The sequence below is a fragment of the Salmo salar genome, chromosome 14, assembly GCF_965601325.2.
Source record: "Salmo salar chromosome 14, fSalSal1, whole genome shotgun sequence".
Classification (NCBI taxonomy): Eukaryota; Metazoa; Chordata; class Actinopteri; order Salmoniformes; family Salmonidae; genus Salmo; species Salmo salar.
In genome coordinates, this window is record NC_138304.1 from 88,395,707 (window position 1) to 88,415,043 (window position 19,337).

General features: G+C 44.0%; 1 protein-coding gene across 11 annotated transcripts in view; it reads right to left on the bottom strand.

The window, feature by feature from the left end:
• LOC106570401 (focal adhesion kinase 1) overlaps positions 1-19,337 on the bottom strand; it is a 211,937-nt gene that overhangs the window by 59,200 nt on the left and 133,400 nt on the right. For all 11 annotated transcript variants that reach the window (XM_082961240.1, XM_082961238.1, XM_082961237.1 and 8 more), the window contains 3 exons: positions 9,618-9,705; positions 7,763-7,842; positions 7,594-7,656 (listed from right to left, as the gene is read on the bottom strand). In XM_082961240.1, the coding sequence (XP_082817366.1) occupies positions 7,594-7,656; positions 7,763-7,842; positions 9,618-9,705 (231 nt within the window). The remainder of the gene's footprint in view (positions 1-7,593; positions 7,657-7,762; positions 7,843-9,617; positions 9,706-19,337) is intronic.

Sequence of the window (19,337 nt, forward strand, 5' to 3'; positions counted from 1 at the left end):
ACAGTCCCCTGATGGAACTTCACCTCTCTGATACCAATCTACCAGGGAAAGGAGAGAGAAACACATCCATTTACTCAGGGCCATTAGTAGGACTTCTCTGAAGTTTACCACACAACACAACTGATTTGTCAGTGTACAGTGAGGAGGAAACAAAATGTGTGGGCCAGAGCGAGAGAGAGCGAGAGACACAGACAGACAGACAGACAGACAGACAGACAGACAGACAGACAGACAGACAGACAGACAGACAGACAGACAGACAGACAGACAGACAGACAGACAGACAGACAGACAGACAGACAGACAGACAGACAGACAGACAGACAGACAGACAGAGAAAAAGAGAGTGGATTTTCCCAAGGTTGGATCAACAGCAACACAGAGCATAGCCTTGCTATTGAGAAAGGCAGCCATAGGCAGACCTGGCTTTCAAGAGAAGACAGGCTATGTGCACACTGCCCACAAAATGAGGTGGAAACTAAACTGCACTTCGTAACCTACTGCCAAATGTATGACCATATTAGAGAGACATATTTCTCTCAGATTACACAGATCCACAAAGAATTTGAAAACAAACCTAATTTTGATAAACTCCCATATCTACTGGGTGAAATAACACAGTGTGAAATATCACAGCAGCAAGACTTGTGACCTGTTGCCACAAGATTAGGGCAACCAGTGAAGAACAAACACCATTGTAAATAAATAAATAAAAACAACCCATATTTATGTTTATTTATTTTCCCCTTTGCACTTTAACTATTTGCACATAATATGACATTTGAAATGTCTTTATTCTTTTGGTACTTTTGTGAGTGTAATGTTTACTGTTAATATTTATTGTTTATTTCACTTTTGTTTATTATCTATTTCACTTGCTTTGGCAATGTTAACATATGTTTCCCATGCCAATAAAGCCCTTAAATTGAAATTGAACAATTGAATTGAGAGAGAGAGACAGAGACAGTAGCAGAAAAGAAGACTTCAGAGAAAGAGGGAAAGAGAGCCCTCACATCGTAGAAGAGAAAAGACAGCATATTGTTTAAAGCCTATAACCTCATCCATTCCACACAATCATTTCATAATTTGGTCTCTATTAAAAGATAGCTTGTTAAAACCAGAGGTGCAGGCTGCATCATCTCCTTTCAGACTGCCAGGAGTAGGCAAAACAGAGGAAAATTGGTAGAACTGGAGGGACAAATTCACTTACTGGATAGGGAGAATGCTAGCCATCCATCTATGGAGAAACATCAAATAATTACCTCTTTAAAATTTGAATATAATTAGACTCTCTCAGCTAAAATTGCTAAATCTTTTCTCTATGCCAAGCAAAAATATTTTGAGTTTGGTGACAAACCACACAAATTACTCACCAGACAACTTTGAAAAAATGTGAGTGACCAAATGATTCACAAAGTTAAATCTGCATCTGGGGAATTACTCTCTTCCCCCAAAGACATCAATGACAGATTCCGTCAGTTTTATGAGACTCTATATACATCTAAAGCGGATCCTAAAACCTTAATTATGCAAAACTTTTTGGAGGACTGTAATCTTCCTGCCCTGAACCAGGAAGATTCTAACTTCCTGAATAAGGAAATATCTCTTGAAGAAATTCGAGAAACAATTCAATCTCTACAGAGTGGCAAGACCCCGGGCCCAGATGTATACCCTGGTGAATTCTATAAAACATTCAGCAACATGCTCTCTCCCTACCTGCACAAAATGTTGGTTCAGGCCAATGAGGATGGAGCTCTCCCACCTACTTTGGATGAGGCGTTCATTACAGTTATACATAAGAAGGGTAAAGATCCGGAAGAGGTAGGGTCATACAGACCAATATCCCTCCTTAATACAGACCAAAAGATTTTAGCAAAAACTGTGGCTTAGCACTTTAATTGGCAAATTGGTCCATTCGAACCAGACCGGCTTTATCCCTAGCAGAAACTCATTCTTCAATCTCAGGCGCCTCTTCAACATTATGTATTCTCAGAGGTTACCTAACGTGGACCTTGCCGTTATATCTCTTGACGCCGAAAAGGCCTTTGACCAAGTTGAGTGGTCCTATCTATTCAAGGTCCTACAGAAATGTAATATTGGAGATGGGTTCATAAATTGGATCCAGCTTTTATATAGGAACCCCTGTGCAAGAATACCAATCACTAACCAATCATTGTCGCCCAGCAATACACGGCTATAATACTAAAGATACTCTAAATAAGATCTCTCTATACGCAGATGACATTCTCCTCTATGTAACAGAACCCCAAGCTAGTATTCCAGCTATTCTTGATGTGATTAATTTGTTTGGTACCTTCTCGGGATACAGAATAAATTGGAACAAGAGTGAATTAATGCCCATACGGTTGCAAAACACCTCCTTGCTAGAACATCTTCCAGTTAAGTTATCTTCAGAAAAATGTACCTACCTCGGAATACTAGTTACCAAACAATACTCCTTACTATTTAAAGAGAATTTCCCCTCTCTGATGCAAAAACTCAAGGCAAATATACAATTTTGGAGAACTCTCCCAATTTCTCTGCTCGGGAGAATTAATGCCATTAAAATGGTCTTCCTCCCACAACTGCTCTACCTATACCAGAACATCCCAGTATTTATACCTAAATCTTTTCATAAACAACTGGACTCAATTATCAATCCTTTCATCTGGGATTATAAAACACACAGGATAGGTAAAAAAACACCTCTGTAAATCCAAGATGGAAGGAGGATTGTCTCTCCCAAATTGTATATTTTACTATTGGGCCACTAACCTCCGCGCTGTTACGTTTTGTCTGGATGATGCACCTCCGCCATCCAGCTGGCTTAGTATGGAGCGTGAGGAGTGTCACCCCTTCACTATTGGAGCTGTGATTTTGTCTCCTGTCAATCTGGAGATGTCACTTTATAGGAACAATCCTATTATACATAGCACAGTCCGAATCTGGAAGCAAATTAAAGTCCACTTTGAGCTTAGACCAATATCATTCATGCTCCCTGTTGCCAGGAATCCCTCCTTTGCCCCCTCTAACCTTGATAACACCTTTGAGCGATGGGGAGAGTTGGGGATAAGTACCATAGGGGATTTATATATAGAAGGGACCTTTGCTTCCTTTGAGTTGCTGAGGGAAACTTATAATCTTCCCAGAAGTAACTTTTTCAGATACCTACAAATTAGAGACTATGTTAGAAAACACCTCCCAACATTTGGGAATGCTAATAAACCTCCCATGTTTTACAGATGCATACAAATATGCCCCACCTCAGACAAACTGATATCTCGTCTATATGACGCTCTTCAATCTGTTAGCACACCTTCTACAGATGCCATTAAGGCAAAATGGGAGCAAGAACTAGGGACTGATATTTCGGTAGCAGACTGGGAAGACAGCTTGGAGTATATACACACCTGCTCCATTAACTCCAGACATCATCTCATACAATTCAAGGTATTACACAGATTACACTATTCCAAAACCAAACTGCATAGGATATTTCCTGGTACATCCCCTATGTGTGATAAATGCCAGGCTGAGCAGGGTACACTACTCCACTGCTTTGCCCTGTGCTCTAACTTGTATGGTGATTGGTGTGGAATTTTTTGGATCCTCTCTGAAGTTCTGGAGACTTCAATAGACCCAGACCCTCTTCTGATAATCCTGGGAGTGTCTGATTCCTAAACAGATTAACCAACCCCAAAACAACTCATCTCTTACGGTCTCATTTCGGCAAAAAAATGAATCTTGTTGTTTTGGAAAAGGAGAGAAGCGCCCTCTACCAAATTATGGCTCAGCGAATTGGCAAACACTGTACACTTAGAAATAATTAGATATATTCTGAACAATAAATGATCAACATTTGATCAAATCTGGCAGCCTTTCCTCTCTCACTTGGACCAGTCGGCGCTGTGAGTTTGTACTTTTTAACGCACTCTCAATTGTAATATTTTAATCTACCTTTGGGCAGCGTGTGCTGGCCCCACCACCCGAGCAGTCGGGGGGGGGGGATAAAGGGGGGGAATACGTGGGGGGGTGACATCTACCCTCTTTCTTTCTACCTGTCCTTGTTCTGTATGTCTTGTTTTGTAATATTAGTTTTGTACCCAGAACTCTGGGTCTTGTTGTTCTTGTCTGCTCTTTTATGTTTAGATAAGAATTGTATACTTGTCTTTTATACCTATACACCATTCTTGTGTGTGTTCAATCTAAAATATTTGTCCGAAAAAATCAGAGGCGCTCCGAAAGCCACTTACATCCGGCTGGCCATTAACCAGAATCAATCCACGTCATTTATAAGGCCGGGGCCACAAAACCTGCCATAAAATTGATGCTGCCTTGGCAATAGTGTGATGAAGCTTTTCTGGGAGCAGAGCAATGCTACTGTCCGTCTGTGCATGTCAGTGAGGATCTAGGTGCATTTAAGGATCTGTATGCCGTGACAGGGAGTTGGCATGATGGCACAAACAGATGCTGTGGATCTATAATGCCTTAACTTAGCTATGTTAAATCAAGAGGAAACACACTCTGTAGTATTAACAGTGCTGAAACACAACATGATGACTTCCCCTAGGCTCAGAAAATCCTCTCTCCTGTCTGTCTCCCTGGCCCGACAGTAATCCAAGCTGCTTATACTAAAAACGTGGAAATCAATCAATCCGCCATCATTAACACAATTGGAAAAAATCTAATGATTTATTATTTAAATATTGAAAGTGTGTGGGCTACGGTTTCAGGCCATGTGGAGGAAAGTGATGCTGGTGCTGGAGATGGGGGTTTGTGCTAGTGGGTCTGGGCAGGTGTGATGTAGTTGAAGTTTGTACGATGTTGTCGTTTGTATGTGTATGTTTTGTATTGTCTATAAAACATCAAATACAATTGTACCCCCCCCCCTTGCTGGGCTCTGTGTCTTTGGGCAAGTGGACAGACTGACCTGGAACTAACTCTAGCCAGCACACTGAGCCCCAGCACCATTATCCACGGAGCAGAGGGGAGAGTGTGAAAGAGAGAGAGTTACTAGCAGTACGCTACTAGCAGTAGGATAACTAGCAGTAGGATAACTAGCAGTAGGATAACTAGCAGTAGGATAACTAGCAGTAGGATAACTAGCAGTGGGCTACAGAACAGTCAAATTAACACATCTGTGTGGTCTCTCCCTTGTTTCATATCATGCTTAATAAAACCTGGTTGCATATCACAATAACCTCGTTCCCAAAACCTACCCATAAGGATGATATTAGTGGCATTACATCTGAAGCATACAGAAACATCTTGTGATTTAGTAGCCTACTATGAGAGAACATATGGTCATCAACATGGAGGGAGAGCAGCAGAGCTAATATTTCTTCCTCAGTTACTCAGTAACGGTTTGCACTAGTGCTGGGAATTGGCAGGGACCTCATGATACAATATCACAATATTTAGAGTAGGTGCCAATATGATATGTATTGCCATTCGATACTGCGATTGTATTGCAATTCAATGTTTCAAACATATTGCTCACCATATACTGTATGTCTGCTGCAGAAGGACAAGAGAGTCCGGATCAGTCATGGAAATAAAAGTGTTGAAAACAAATTGTCTCACTATTAAAAAAGAAGATTGAGAACAAGCTATGAAGGAAAAATACTGCAGTTTTGGTGGAGGTACAGCCAACTAGCACAATTTTTTTTTGGAAAATTATATATATAAAAAGAAATATATATATATATTGCGATATCATCAAAAATAATATCCTGATATGAGACTATTAATTTTTTCCCTTATCATTAGTTTGCACAGCAACCCAACAGTAACAGTTTTAACCTATGCATCAATGATAAACAGACCATTGCATCGTTATGTATCCACATCCAATATGGAGGATCCAATACGCCTTGGGCTGCGTGGTAAAGTTTTCCCTAGGTACAGATCTAGGATCAGCTTCCTCTCCCCCAATCCTAACCTTTACCATTAGTGGGGGAAATGCTGAACTTATCCAAGACCAGCGTGTAGGGGAAACTTTACCCTACACCACGGCTTGGGCAAGGCTGATCAACCTCCGGTTAGCAACGTTTCTCAGCCTGCTGCAGACCCGGTCGAATTACTCAACCCCTTAACTCAGCATATCCTTGGAGCCAGCAGAGGAGGACATTGTCTGCGTCCCAAATGGCACCCTATATAGTGCACAGGGTTTGACCAGGGCCCAATAGGGCTATATAGTGCACTACGTAAGGAACAGGGTGCCATTTTGGATGATGCCATACATTTTCCCTGCAGAAGAAAGGGGTGAGATTCTCCCCTGGGAATGGAGGCAGAACACAGACGTTCCCGGACAGCAGGGAGAATTAGACCAGCCAGCCGGATCGTGTTGTGGACTGGCTAACAAGAACGGAATGACGCTTGGAATACCAATGGGCTCAGAATACCAATGTGCTGGTAGTGTTTATCACCCCAAAATTGTCAAATGAAAATTGTATTATCACCATCTGAAATAGTATTTTCTCATTGAAAGCATTATAACTGAAAAACCCCAAAATACTAAAATTGTCAATCTTAAAAGCGCGTCTCGGCAGAAATATATATATATATATATATATATTTTTTTTTTAAATGGGCGTGGCAGCAACGATTTAGCAGCGGCGGGCATGAATATAGGGGAAATACTGGCTGGAATACCAAAGTACAGGACCCAACCCTCTGGGTTAGAGAAGGTATGTTGATGGTAAACAGGAGAGAAATACCAAAGTACAGGACCCAACCCTCTGGGTTAGAGAAGGTATGTTGATGGTAAACAGGAGAGAAATACCAAAGTACAGGACCCAACCCTCTGGGTTAGAGAAGGTATGTTGATGGTAAACAGGAGAGAAATACCAAAGTACAGGACCCAACCCTCTGGGTTAGAGAAGGTATGTTGATGGTAAACAGGAGAGAAATACCAAAGTACAGGACCCAACCCTCTGGGTTAGAGAAGGTATGTTGATGGTAAACAGGAGAGAAATACCAAAGGGATCACTGGTAATTTTGTTACAGTGTGAGGACTCTCTCTTCCTCTCCCCTCTTCATCCATCAGGCGAAATATGTATGAAAAGCAAACTCTGCATTTCAATCAATAGGAAAGACAAGAGAGAGTGATCGTTAGTAATTAGAGGGTCTCTTTAGAGAGGGTGGAGGCCTGAGCATATGAGAAAATGACTAATTGGACGCATCGTTAACGTGAACCCCTGACCTTTATCAAATAGCGCACCTCGGAAAAGAGTGTTTGACGGCAGACCTGAGACTCTGCAGGGGGTTTTCACCATGTACGATCACGGCACCGTTTAACACGTGATATTTATGAAGATGGTTCACATATAACCCATTAACACACGAGGTTAACCTACACTAGGTTAACCTATGTGATCACAGTCCATTTCAAGATGATTCTGTGTATTGAGGTTATAGGATATTTTAGCTATCATAATATTTTATCACCTTAACAGGAATTCCTCTTACACATTGAGTTTCTTGGTAAAAGATCAACAAAGACGTACAATATTGACTGAATAGTTGATTCTTCCATTGAGCAGTAGAAACCCAAGCTCTTACCATACGAGAATCAAGCCAAAGGGGACTTACTCTAATAGTTCATAGTTTGATTTCTTGTCCAGGGCATTTCCCCGCATCTCCCGGAAGAATCTCCTGTAAAGGAAACATGTCTTGGTTAGTGTGAAATACAACAAGGCAGCTAGCTACCGTTCATGAAAGAGAATAGAACATTTGACCACTCTTGGATACCTGAACTGACCTGATTTCAAGGCATCCCAACTTAAGTGCAATGTCTTGCTCGACCTGGTCGGCTATCTCTACCATGTAGTCATTTTTCACCTGTAAGACAGACCAAAATACATGTTTTAGAATGGGAGCATGGAGGCCTTACACAGAGCAACAGATGTCAAACAAACATGAACTGACTTTCAGACTGAGGGGTAGAACACAGGGGACCTTACTGATATACAGCCCTTTTACAAACACTGACCCCCACTCTCCCGCGCGAGAGAGAGAGACAGAGAGAAAGACAGAGAGACAGAGAGAGAGAAACACAGAGAGAGACACAGAGAGAGAGACAGAGAGAAAGAGAAAGACACAGACAGAGAGACACAGAGAGAGACACACAGAGAGAGAGACAGAGAGACGGAGAAAGACACACAGAGAGAGAGAGAGACAGAGAGAAAGAGAAAGACACAGAGAGACAGAGAGAGAGAAACACAGAGAGAAAGAGAGAGAGAGAGAGAGAGAGAGACACAGAGAGAGAGACACAGAGAGAGAGACACAGAGAGAGACACACAGAGAGAGAGACACAGAGAGAGAGAGAGAGAGAGAGAGAGAGAGACAGAAAGAGAGACATTAAATCCCCCATACAAACAGCCCATAGTAAGTGGGTGGTGGGCTTGGTTGATAAAGCCTGGGTGGTTGATAAACCCTGGGTGGTTGATAAACCCTGGGTGGTTGATAAACCCTGGGTGGGTGCACCTGCAGTGACAGCAACACAACACTGGCAGACGGACACAGAGAGAGACATTTCATGAGACAAATGAGTGTGTGCTTCTGAGTGACAACTAAGGGAGCTAGACTTGTTTCATGGGCTATTATGTCCTCTCCGAATATCCTGTTTTGTCATGTTGAGTGGCGGTCCTTTGTATTCTAACACCCATAGAGACATTGAGTCTGCCATTTTAGATCATAGGCATTGAAAACAAAACCTGGTTCATGAAAGTGTTGTTCTATACCAGACACAATTCGGAACACAAGCACACTTCACTTCATGATTACCCCTTCAAACAGGGACATTTGTACCTTCCATCAATTTTCCCCTCAGCGAATATATGAGCGTAAAAGTGACACAAGATGAGCCCAAATGTGTTCCCCTGCTGTCAAGACGGCCTCTTTTCTCCCTTGTCAGGATCGGAGAGAGGGAGCGTCTCTTCCCCAGACAGAGCCCTCCTGAGACCCACTGACCCAGCTCACCTCTCTGCATCTACAGCCTTGTGGACAGCTAAACACCGTGTTACGCCCTAATACCTCCACATATTTCACCCATATACTCACACACAGTAACACCTTGGGTCCCTCACACACACTCACAGTAACACCTTGGGTCCCTCACACACACTCACAGTAACACCTTGGGTCCCTCAGACCCACAAACACGCACACATATGTATGTGCAGGCACGCATGCTTGCACACACACACACACACACACACACACACACACACACACACACACACACACACACACACACACACACACACACACACACACACACACACACACACACACACACACACACACACACACACACACACACACACACACACACACACACACACACACACACACACACACACACACCTGTCAGAAGTGCCATATTCCTCCGGTTACAGTGTTGTTGAATAAATAGGCCTAGCTAAGTATGTTTAGAACATGAGTCTCCCCTGGTCAATGGCCTGTAACAAACCAGGCTGTCTATGTTACTCAACTCCCATGGATGATGTGTTGGTGTGTGTGTGCATGCAGGCATTTACGTCTATGTGTGTGTGTGTGTGTGTGTGTGTGTGTGTGTGTGTGTGTGTGTGTGTGTGTGAGTGAGTGTGTGTCACCTGCTGGTAGAAGTAGTTGAGTGTGGGTTTATCTTCACTGAAGTGGTGCAGGAATCCTTTTGGAAGGTAGCGAATACGCAGTTCATACCTGGAGAGCAGAGCAACATGTCACTGTTTAGATAAAACACAGAAGGGAATAGGGATTTAGGTGTTTTTATAGTCAGAGATTGAATAGTGTTTACAGTTCAGCTACAACACAGCGCAAAACACTGCCTAGTGACACAGGGGGAAAGAGTTAATATGCCCCTGCTTAGAACACAGACGCTTAGGTAATAGGGGTGTTGTGGTCCAATTGTGTTTTTACACTCAGGTCACAGAGCTAGCATACAGCACAATCCACATAAACAAAAGGAACAGGTATATTGTACCCCAATAATGTTTTACAATTCAGGAACTAGCATACAGTATATACACGGAGTGTGCAAAACATTAAGAATACCTTCCTAATATTGAGTTGCACCCCCTTTTGCCCTCAGAACAGTCTCAATTCGTCAGGGCATAGACTCTACAAGGTGTCAAAAGCATTCCAAAGGGATGCTGGCCCATGTTGGCTCCAATGCTTCCCACAGTTGTGTCAAGTTGGCTGGATGTCCTTTGGGTGGTGGACCATTCTTGATACACAAGGGAAACTGTTTAGCGTGAGAAACCCAGCAGCATTACAGTTCTTTACACAAACCGGTGCGCCTGGCACCTACTACTATCATACTCCATTCATAGGCAATTCAATATTTTGTATTTCCCATTCACCCTCTGAATGGCACACAATCCATGTCTCAAATCCTTCTTTAACCTCACCTTCAGCTCTCATGCAAACACTTCCTAGTGACTCAGTGACACACACATGGTGGGAAGAGGTTATTTGATCTGAAATAGGAATACTGAGGGGTGCACAGTTTGTGTGTGTGTGTGTGTGTGTGTGTGTGTGTGTGTGTGTGTGTGTGTGTGTGTGTGTGTGTGTGTGTGTGTGTGTGTGTGTGTGTGTGTGTTAGAGTTGGGCTCTACCCAGATTTTCATGACCTCATACTGTCCTCTCACACTGGGACTTAGTACAAAAGGGAGAAAAAAGAAAAAGCACATTGGACGCCCATTACCAGAATGCTAACAAAATTAGCACAAGTAATAGCGAATTTCTATTGGAGGCTGCTTGCTAAATATGCTAACGAGCGCAAACGAAAATAAACAAATTGCAAAGACAGGCAATCCAGTTCATAAAGTTATACATACATAGCTAGGAGATACCAACTGTCATTTTTGGTGAGTTTCCAGCAAATGTGAATGAGAGATATTGTGCAAATGAACAAAGTTTTGACGCATGCTTCTCTGAAGGAAGAACAGTACTGTGTACACTGTGTCTGTGTGGCGTCTGGGAGCCTGTCTGCTCTGCTCGGAGAAGATAGGGGAGGAGCAGACAGGCCTAGAACAGAGAGGAGAAAAAAACACAAGTGGCAGCTGTACAGATTACTCATCCAAACGGCTTTGACTTCTCTAACACTGCAGAAAGCTAACACAATATGATGCCCTGTGACCTTATTAACTCAGCTACTGACTTAGATAACTAGCAAGTTAAACTTAGGGGACGCCCTAACGCAGAATTCTTCGTTTTTTCACACAGGAAAAAAATGTAAACCGCGTTTTGTAAAAACAGATTCGTACAATAAAATGCTTCTTATTGTAATTTCTGGTCAGCATCAAACTAATGTTGTCCACTGGGATGAGAATTCCCAAAACAAGCATTCTACCAGCAGACCGCACTCTGACTGATGTGGACCTCCTTTTCTCTGGTACTGTTCTGGTGTAGCCAGCTTACTTTTCTCTGGAAAATGCCAGATTAACTTGAAGCAAAACATTAGGAAACATAGCTGGTTACATTTTTTCTATGATAAACATTAGAAATATGATGGCTATACATCGTTTTTTGCAACAACAAAAAAGTCCTTAAGTTTTCATTGTAAGCTCACTGTGTGGCTGCCAGGCAAATAGCGTTGCATTTCTGTTGTGATCTGATGAAAATGAAGCTATTTTCTGCCAAACGTGTTGCACTAATGTATCACTCTATTGATGAAGAAAGAAAACAGTTACTTTCTATATAAAACGCGACCCCTGTCAATAAACAGCTGGACTCACCTGCTCCCGCTTTCTCCAGTTGTGCTATTTACAAACAAAGAGTTGCTCAACTGGGGAACTCCGGTAAGCTTCATCATTTAAAATGTGACAGGTGAAATGAACATGTTCGGCTTTATTTCCTAACGTATTGCACAAGTTGAATGCAGCTATTAACAAATATTAAAATCAATTGAAAAATGTACAAAGAATATATTGTTTCAATGGTACTGAAAAACCATCCCGTGGCTATTTCCGAATACACCGGTATATAGTATATACGGTATACCGCCCAAGCCTAGTGTGTGTGATCTGAAACGCCACTAGGAGATGAAAGACCTACAGTGCAGCTACTCAAGGGCAGACAGCACGATGAAAGGAAAAGCAACAGAATGCAAAGAGAATAGAAGACGACTCCACTAGTTGCCTTCACTGAGAATTACAGACAAGAGCAGGCATCCTAATGACATCTCTCTCGCTAGCTCTGTTTTCTTGAGTCTCCTTCCTATGAGACAGCCTGATCAAAGCTGTGTGCTCCTCTCTGCTGTGTTCAGCCCGGCTGTGATATAACAACTCTGCCTGATCCCAGACCTGCCTGGCACAGTGCCACAACATAACTCTTCCCCCTTCCAAATGATCCCAGACCTGCCTGGCACGGTGCCACACCATAACTCTTCTCCCTTCCAAATGATCCCAGACGGTGCCACACCATAACTCTTCCCCCTTCCAAATGATCCCAGACCTGCCTGGCACAGTGCCACAACATAACTCTTCCCCCTTCCAAATGATCCCAGACCTGCCTGGCACGGTGCCACACCATAACTCTTCTCCCTTCCAAATGATCCCAGACGGTGCCACACCATAACTCTTCCCCCTTCCAAATGATCCCAGACCTGCCTGGCACGGTGCCACACCATAACTCTTCTCCCTTCCAAATGATCCCAGACGGTGCCACACCATAACTCTTCCCCCTTCCAAATGATCCCAGACCTGCCTGGCACGGTGCCACACCATAACTCTTCTGCCTTCCAAATGATCCCAGACGGTGCCACACCATAACTCTTCCCCCTTCCAAATGATCCCAGACCAGCCTGGCACGGTGCCACACCATAACTCTTCCCCCTTCCAAATGATCCCAGACCTGCCTAGCACAGTGCCACACCATAACTCTTCCCTCTGCCTCTCTCTCTCTCTCTCTCGCTCTTTCTCTCTCTCTCTCTCGGATGGTTCCACCATCACCCGCTGCCACCACCACCACCTGCCAATCCCCCCAGCGGCAGTGAGCCGGGAGAATCACTTAGCGTCTGCAAATTGGCCGATAGACGCCCATCACCTTGTTCTATCAGAATAGACATACCCCCTGACAGAACTGATGATGGCTCGCCTCTCTAACCACTGCCATACACACACACACACTTATATGAGGAGTCTTGACAGCCTGGCTCAGGACAGAGAGGGAGATAAATGAAAAGTTAAATCAAATGGCTGAAACAGAGGGAAAATATCCATATATAAGCCTTGTAATAATCAGTTAGCAGCATGTTCAATCTGAGCTGTTGCATAAACACAACTTCATCTCGTTTTATAAAGGTCACTATGGATGGAACCCTGAAAAATTATAGTAAAACATTTTGCAACAGAATATCAGAATTCTTATTGGCTAAGTTCAGGTTGTACCTCTCCTGTTCCAAATTGTTTTGTGCCAACTGAACAAGACCCAGGCCCTTCTTTCAGGTTTCATTTCCTAATAGGTTCAGATTGTTCCAGGCCTTTATTCTGTCTGTATCCATGGGTCTTGTCCTTGCAGCTCAAGCCAGGGTCTGCTCCCAAATGGCAACCTATTCCCTATGAGCCCTGGTCAAAAGTAGTGCACTGTGTAGGGAATAGGGTGCCATTTGGGACACAACCCTGATTAGATGGAGGCTGGTGATGAGGTAGTGGACCTAAACTGATTGAATCAAAGCAGCACTGACAGGCTTCATGTGCACCGTATTGTATTGACAGAATGTTCTCCTCAGCTGCTTATAGCAGTCATCTGGGACATTGACAAATGACATTAGGGACTTCAGTAGGTCAATTTATGAGATCCGCTCTACTCCCCTTCCCCTGAGAGGCAATTATCAATGTGACAAAACACACACAAAGTTAACAGAAACCCCTATTACTTCAGCATCACAACACCTTCAGACAACTCAACAACAGGCCTGTCATTCACATCCACAACAGGCCTGTCATTCACATCCACAACAGGCCTGTCATTCACATCCACAACAGGCCTGTCATTCACACAGCTGGAGGAAGAGAAAGAAAGACAGCATTGGGTTAACTACATGCTAAGTCTGACGATGACATGATTGACCTGACGTGCCACGATAGCTTCCTGGACGAACACGCATAAACACGCACAACCACACGTCAAACGCATACACACTAGGGCTGTGGACGGCAGGTAGCCTAGTGGTTAAGAGCGTTAGACCAGTAACCGAAAGGTCACTGGTTCAAATCAACGAGCCGACTAAGTGAAAAATCTGACAATGTGCCCTTGAGCAAGGCACTACATTTGAATTGCTCCTGTAAGTCACTCTAGATAAGCTGGAGCATCTGCTAAATCACTCAAATGTAAAGATACCAGTATAACAATCATTTTTTCCATGGCTAAAATGAAAACAAGAAGCAGATCTCACTATTTGGTCCTTTTAAAAACCTGCTGTATGTAAAATAGTGTTCTATAGCTTGGAAAATAAATACATGTCACTCAGGATGACAACATAATGATGTTAGTTTCCAACATTAGAGCTGCTTTCCTAAAGAAGTTAAATCCACTTCATGTTTTGTTTCCTTGCCACAATACTAACAAGTATCATGAAACTGGTATCGTTCCGCCCTAATACATACGCAGGCTCACACACACACACACACACACACACACACACACACACACACACACACACACACACACACACACACACACACACACACACACACACACACACACACACACACACACACACACACACACACACACACACACACACACACACACACCCGTGTGCAGGCACACACTCAGACACACACAAACAGAGCCCTCTGGGTTTGCTTTTCCCTATTTGAAGAATGTGTGTCACTGATGGATTACAGACAGACACAGACAGACAGTGTTTCAGCATCCCTCACTCCCAGGACAGGAACATTCAGATTATTACACCAGGCCTGCGGGTATACTGTAGTGTATGTGGAGTTCAACACTGTTCTGGACTGTGTGTGGAGTTCAACACTGTTCTGGACTGTGTGTGGAGTTCAACACTGTGCTGGGCTGTGTGTGAAGTTGGATACTGTTCTGTGCTGGGCTGTGTGTGAAGTTGGACACTGTTCTGTGCTGGGCTGTGTGTGAAGTTGGATACTGTTCTGTGCTGGGCTGTGTGTGAAGTTGGATACTGTTCTGTGCTGGGCTGTGTGTGAAGTTGGACACTGTTCTGTGCTGGGCTGTGTGTGAAGTTGGATAATGTTCTGTGCTGGGCTGTGTGTGAAGTTGGACACTGTTCTGTGCTGGGCTGTGTGTGAAGTTGGATAATGTTCTGTGCTGGGCTGTGTGTGAAGTTGGATAATGTTCTGTGCTGGGCTGTGTGTGAAGTTGGATACTGTTCTGTGCTGGGCTGTGTGTGAAGTTGGATAATGTTCTGTGCTGGGCTGTGTGTGAAGTTGGATAATGTTCTGTGCTGGGCTGTGTGTGAAGTTGGATACTGTTCTGTGCTGGGCTGTGTGTGAAGTTGGATACTGTTCTGTGCTGGGCTGTGTGTGAAGTTGGATACTGTTCTGTGCTGGGCTGTGTGTGAAGTTGGACACTGTTCTGTGCTGGGCTGTGTGTGAAGTTGGATACTGTTCTGTGCTGGGCTGTGTGTGAAGTTGGATACTGTTCTGTGCTGGGCTGTGTGTGAAGTTGGACACTGTTCTGTGCTGGGCTGTGTGTGAAGTTGGACACTGTTCTGTGCTGGGCTGTGTGTGAAGTTGGATAATGTTCTGTGCTGGGCTGTGTGTGAAGTTGGATACTGTTCTGTGCTGGGCTGTGTGTGAAGTTGGATACTGTTCTGTGCTGGGCTGTGTGTGAAGTTGGATACTGTTCTGTGCTGGGCTGTGTGTGAAGTCGGACACTGTTCTGTGCTGGGCTGTGTGTGAAGTTGGATAATGTTCTGTGCTGGGCTGTGTGTGAAGTTGGACACTGTTCTGTGCTGGGCTGTGTGTGAAGTTGGATACTGTTCTGTGCTGGGCTGTGTGTGAAGTTGGACACTGTTCTGTGCTGGGCTGTGTGTGAAGTTGGATAATGTTCTGTGCTGGGCTGTGTGTGAAGTTGGATACTGTTCTGTGCTGGGCTGTGTGTGAAGTCGGACACTGTTCTGTGCTGGGCTGTGTGTGAAGTTGGACACTGTTCTGTGCTGGGCTGTGTGTGAAGTCGGACACTGTTCTGAGTGTGAAGTTTGTCACGGCCCTGAATTTGTCTGAACCGTCTGTGCTTCTCCTTCCAACAGGGCGCTTCACCTTTAATTCCCAATTAAATAGCCAGCTGCGCAAAAGGGGGTTGTGATGGAGGTGCGAATGAGGATGTGTTCAACCCTCAGTTCTGAAACATCTTTTCTCCGTTTGTTTTGTTTAAAAGTGTGCTTTGTAGCCTTGTCTCAAGTTTAAACAGGATCGGATCCACTCATTTCTTCCTTTGGACTACAGATGTGGCCTCCGCTGTTTCGTCGTGCCCTTCCCCCCGTGGAGATCTGTTGGCGGACTGAATTGTCTGACTGTCTGACTGACTACACCTGTTTTGCATACGGTATTTCATTTGTTTGAGTGTGATTTATACCGTGCTGATTTGTGGTCAGTTGTAGTTGAAGACGTATTGAGATGTGATTCTCTTTCTGGTTGTGTGGTAAAAGAGTTAGATATTGTGATTGTATGATTGAGACTGGGTTTACGCTACACTTTATAAACGGACAAACATTGCATGACTGAGGTCACTGGAGTTCCCTGAACTCCTTTACCGGGCTGGGCTCTATTAGGCCCGAGGTACGGGACTTTTCTGGAGGAACCAGAGCTCATTGTTTGTTATATTGTTGTGTGTGTGATCATTTATGTTGGTAATACAACCCACGCAGAAGAACAGTTGTTTTGAAGTTATTTCCAATGTTTTAAGGGTTTATGAAAAGTGTATGTCCATACTGACTTCTACATGAGTCCTTTGTATTGGTGTAGACTTGACGGACCAGATGGGACTCATTCCCTCTGTCACGACATCCGCCGAAGTCGGCTCCTCTCCTTCTTCGGGCGGAATTCGGTGGTCGACGTCACCGGCTTTCTAGCCATCGCCGCTCCATTTTTTCATTGTTCCATTTGTTTTGTCTTGTTCCCTGCACACCTGGTTTACATTCCCTAATCACACTGCAAGTATTGATTCCTCTGTCCCCCCCCATGTCTTTGTGTGAAATGATTTTTGTTACGTGTTTCGTGTTACGCGCCAGGCTGGTTTTCCCCCTGTATTCCGAGGTATTCACGAAGGATATTTAATTGTTTAACATTTGCTTATTTTTGTGACTGTTTCTCACCTTGCACTTTTACCTTTGGCTGGAGGTTTTGACGCAGTGGCGTCTGTCTGTTTTATTGCCTCTGCCTTAATAAAGTGTGCGCCTAATCACAACTCTCTGCTCTCCTGCACCTGACTCCTCCACCAGTAGCGCACAACCTTGACACCCTCACAAACAAGAAGGAGAAATCAATATTTTCTCTGGTAGGCACAACCTACCTGTCACCCCTACAAACAATAACCTCGAGACAAAACCGTTACAAGTTGGACACTGTTCTGTGCTGGGCTGTGTGTGGACCTGAACACTGCAGTGCCAGCAGCAGAGTGAGTGATATTTAGATTTCCACTCCAAGTAGATTCAACAAACCCTTGAGCCATTTCTATGCTGCAAGAGAATTTGAAGAAGCGTACACACACACTGTGAACTCATCAGTATGCTTACTGCAGAATACTGAAACAATCTCTCCCACCCTGAGTTCTATCACGAGAGAGAGAGAGAGAGAGACTGAAGGACACTTTAAAGAGTGTACAGTCATGGCCAAAAGTTTTGAGAATGACACAAATATTAATTTCCACAAAGTTTGCTGCTTCAGTGTCTTTAGATATTTTTGTCTGAAGTTACTATGGAATATTGAAGTATAATTACAAGCATTTCATAAGTGTCAAAGGCTTTTATTGACAATTACATGAAGTTGATGCAAAGAGTCAATATTTGCAGGGTTGACCCTTCTTTATCAAGACCTCTGCAATCCGCCCTGGCATGCTGTCAATTCACTTCTGGGCCACATCCTGACTGATGGCAGCCCCTTCTTGCATAATCAATGATTGGAGTTTGTCAGAATTTGTGGGCTTTTGTTTGTCCACCCGCCTCTTGAGGATTGACCACAAGTTCTCAATGGGATTAAGGTCTGGGGAGTTTCCTGGCCATGGACCCAAAATATCGATGTTTTGTTCCCCGAGCCACTTAGTTATCACCTCTGCCTTATGGCAAGGTGCTCCATCATGCTGGAAAAGGCATTGTTCATCACCAAACTGTTCCTGGATGGTTGGGAGAAGTTGCTCTCGGAGGATGTGTTGGTACCATTCTTTATTCATGGCTGTGTTCTTAGGCAAAACTGTGAGTGAGCCCACTCCCTTGGCTGAGAAGCAACCCCACACATGAATGGTCTCAGGATGCTTTACTGTTGGCATGACACAGGACTGATGGTAGCACTCACCTTGTCTTCTCCGGACAAGATTTTTTCCCGATGCCCCAAGCAATCGGAAAGGGGATTCATCAGAGAAAATAACTTTACCCCAGTCCTCAGCAGTCCAATCCCTGTACCTTTTGGAGAATATCAGTCTGTCCCTGATGTTTTTCCTGGAGAGAAGTGGCTTCTTTGCAGCCCTTCTTGACACCAGGCCATCCTCCAAAAGTCTTCACCTCACTGTGTGTGCAGATGCACTCACACCTGCCTGCTGCCATTCCTGAGCAAGCTCTGTACTGGTGGTGCCCCGATCGTGCAGCAAAATCAACTTTAGGAGACGGTCCTGGCGCTTGCTGGACTTTCTTGGGCGCCCTGAAGCCTTCACAACAATTGAACCGCTCTCCTTGAAGTTCTTGATAATCCGATAAATAGTTGATTTTGGTGCAATCTTACTGGCAGCAATATCCTTGCCTGTGAAGCCCTTTTTGTGCAAAGCAATGATGACGGCACATGTTTCCTTGCAGGTATCCATGGTTGACAGAGGAAGAACAAGGATTCCAAGCACCACCCTCCTTTTGAAGCTTCCAGTGTGTTATTCGACTCAATCAGTATGACAGAGTGATCTCCAGCCTTATCTTCGTCAACACTCACACCTGTGTTAACGAGAGAATCACTGACATGATGTCAACTGGTCCTTTTGTGGCAGGGCTGAAATGCAGTGGAAATGTTTTTTGGGGATTCAGTTCATTTGCATGGCAAAAAGGGACTTTGCAATTAATTGCAATTCATCTGATCACTCTTCATAACATTCTGGAGTATATGCAAATTGCCATCATACAAACTGAGGTAGCAGACTGTGAAAATTAA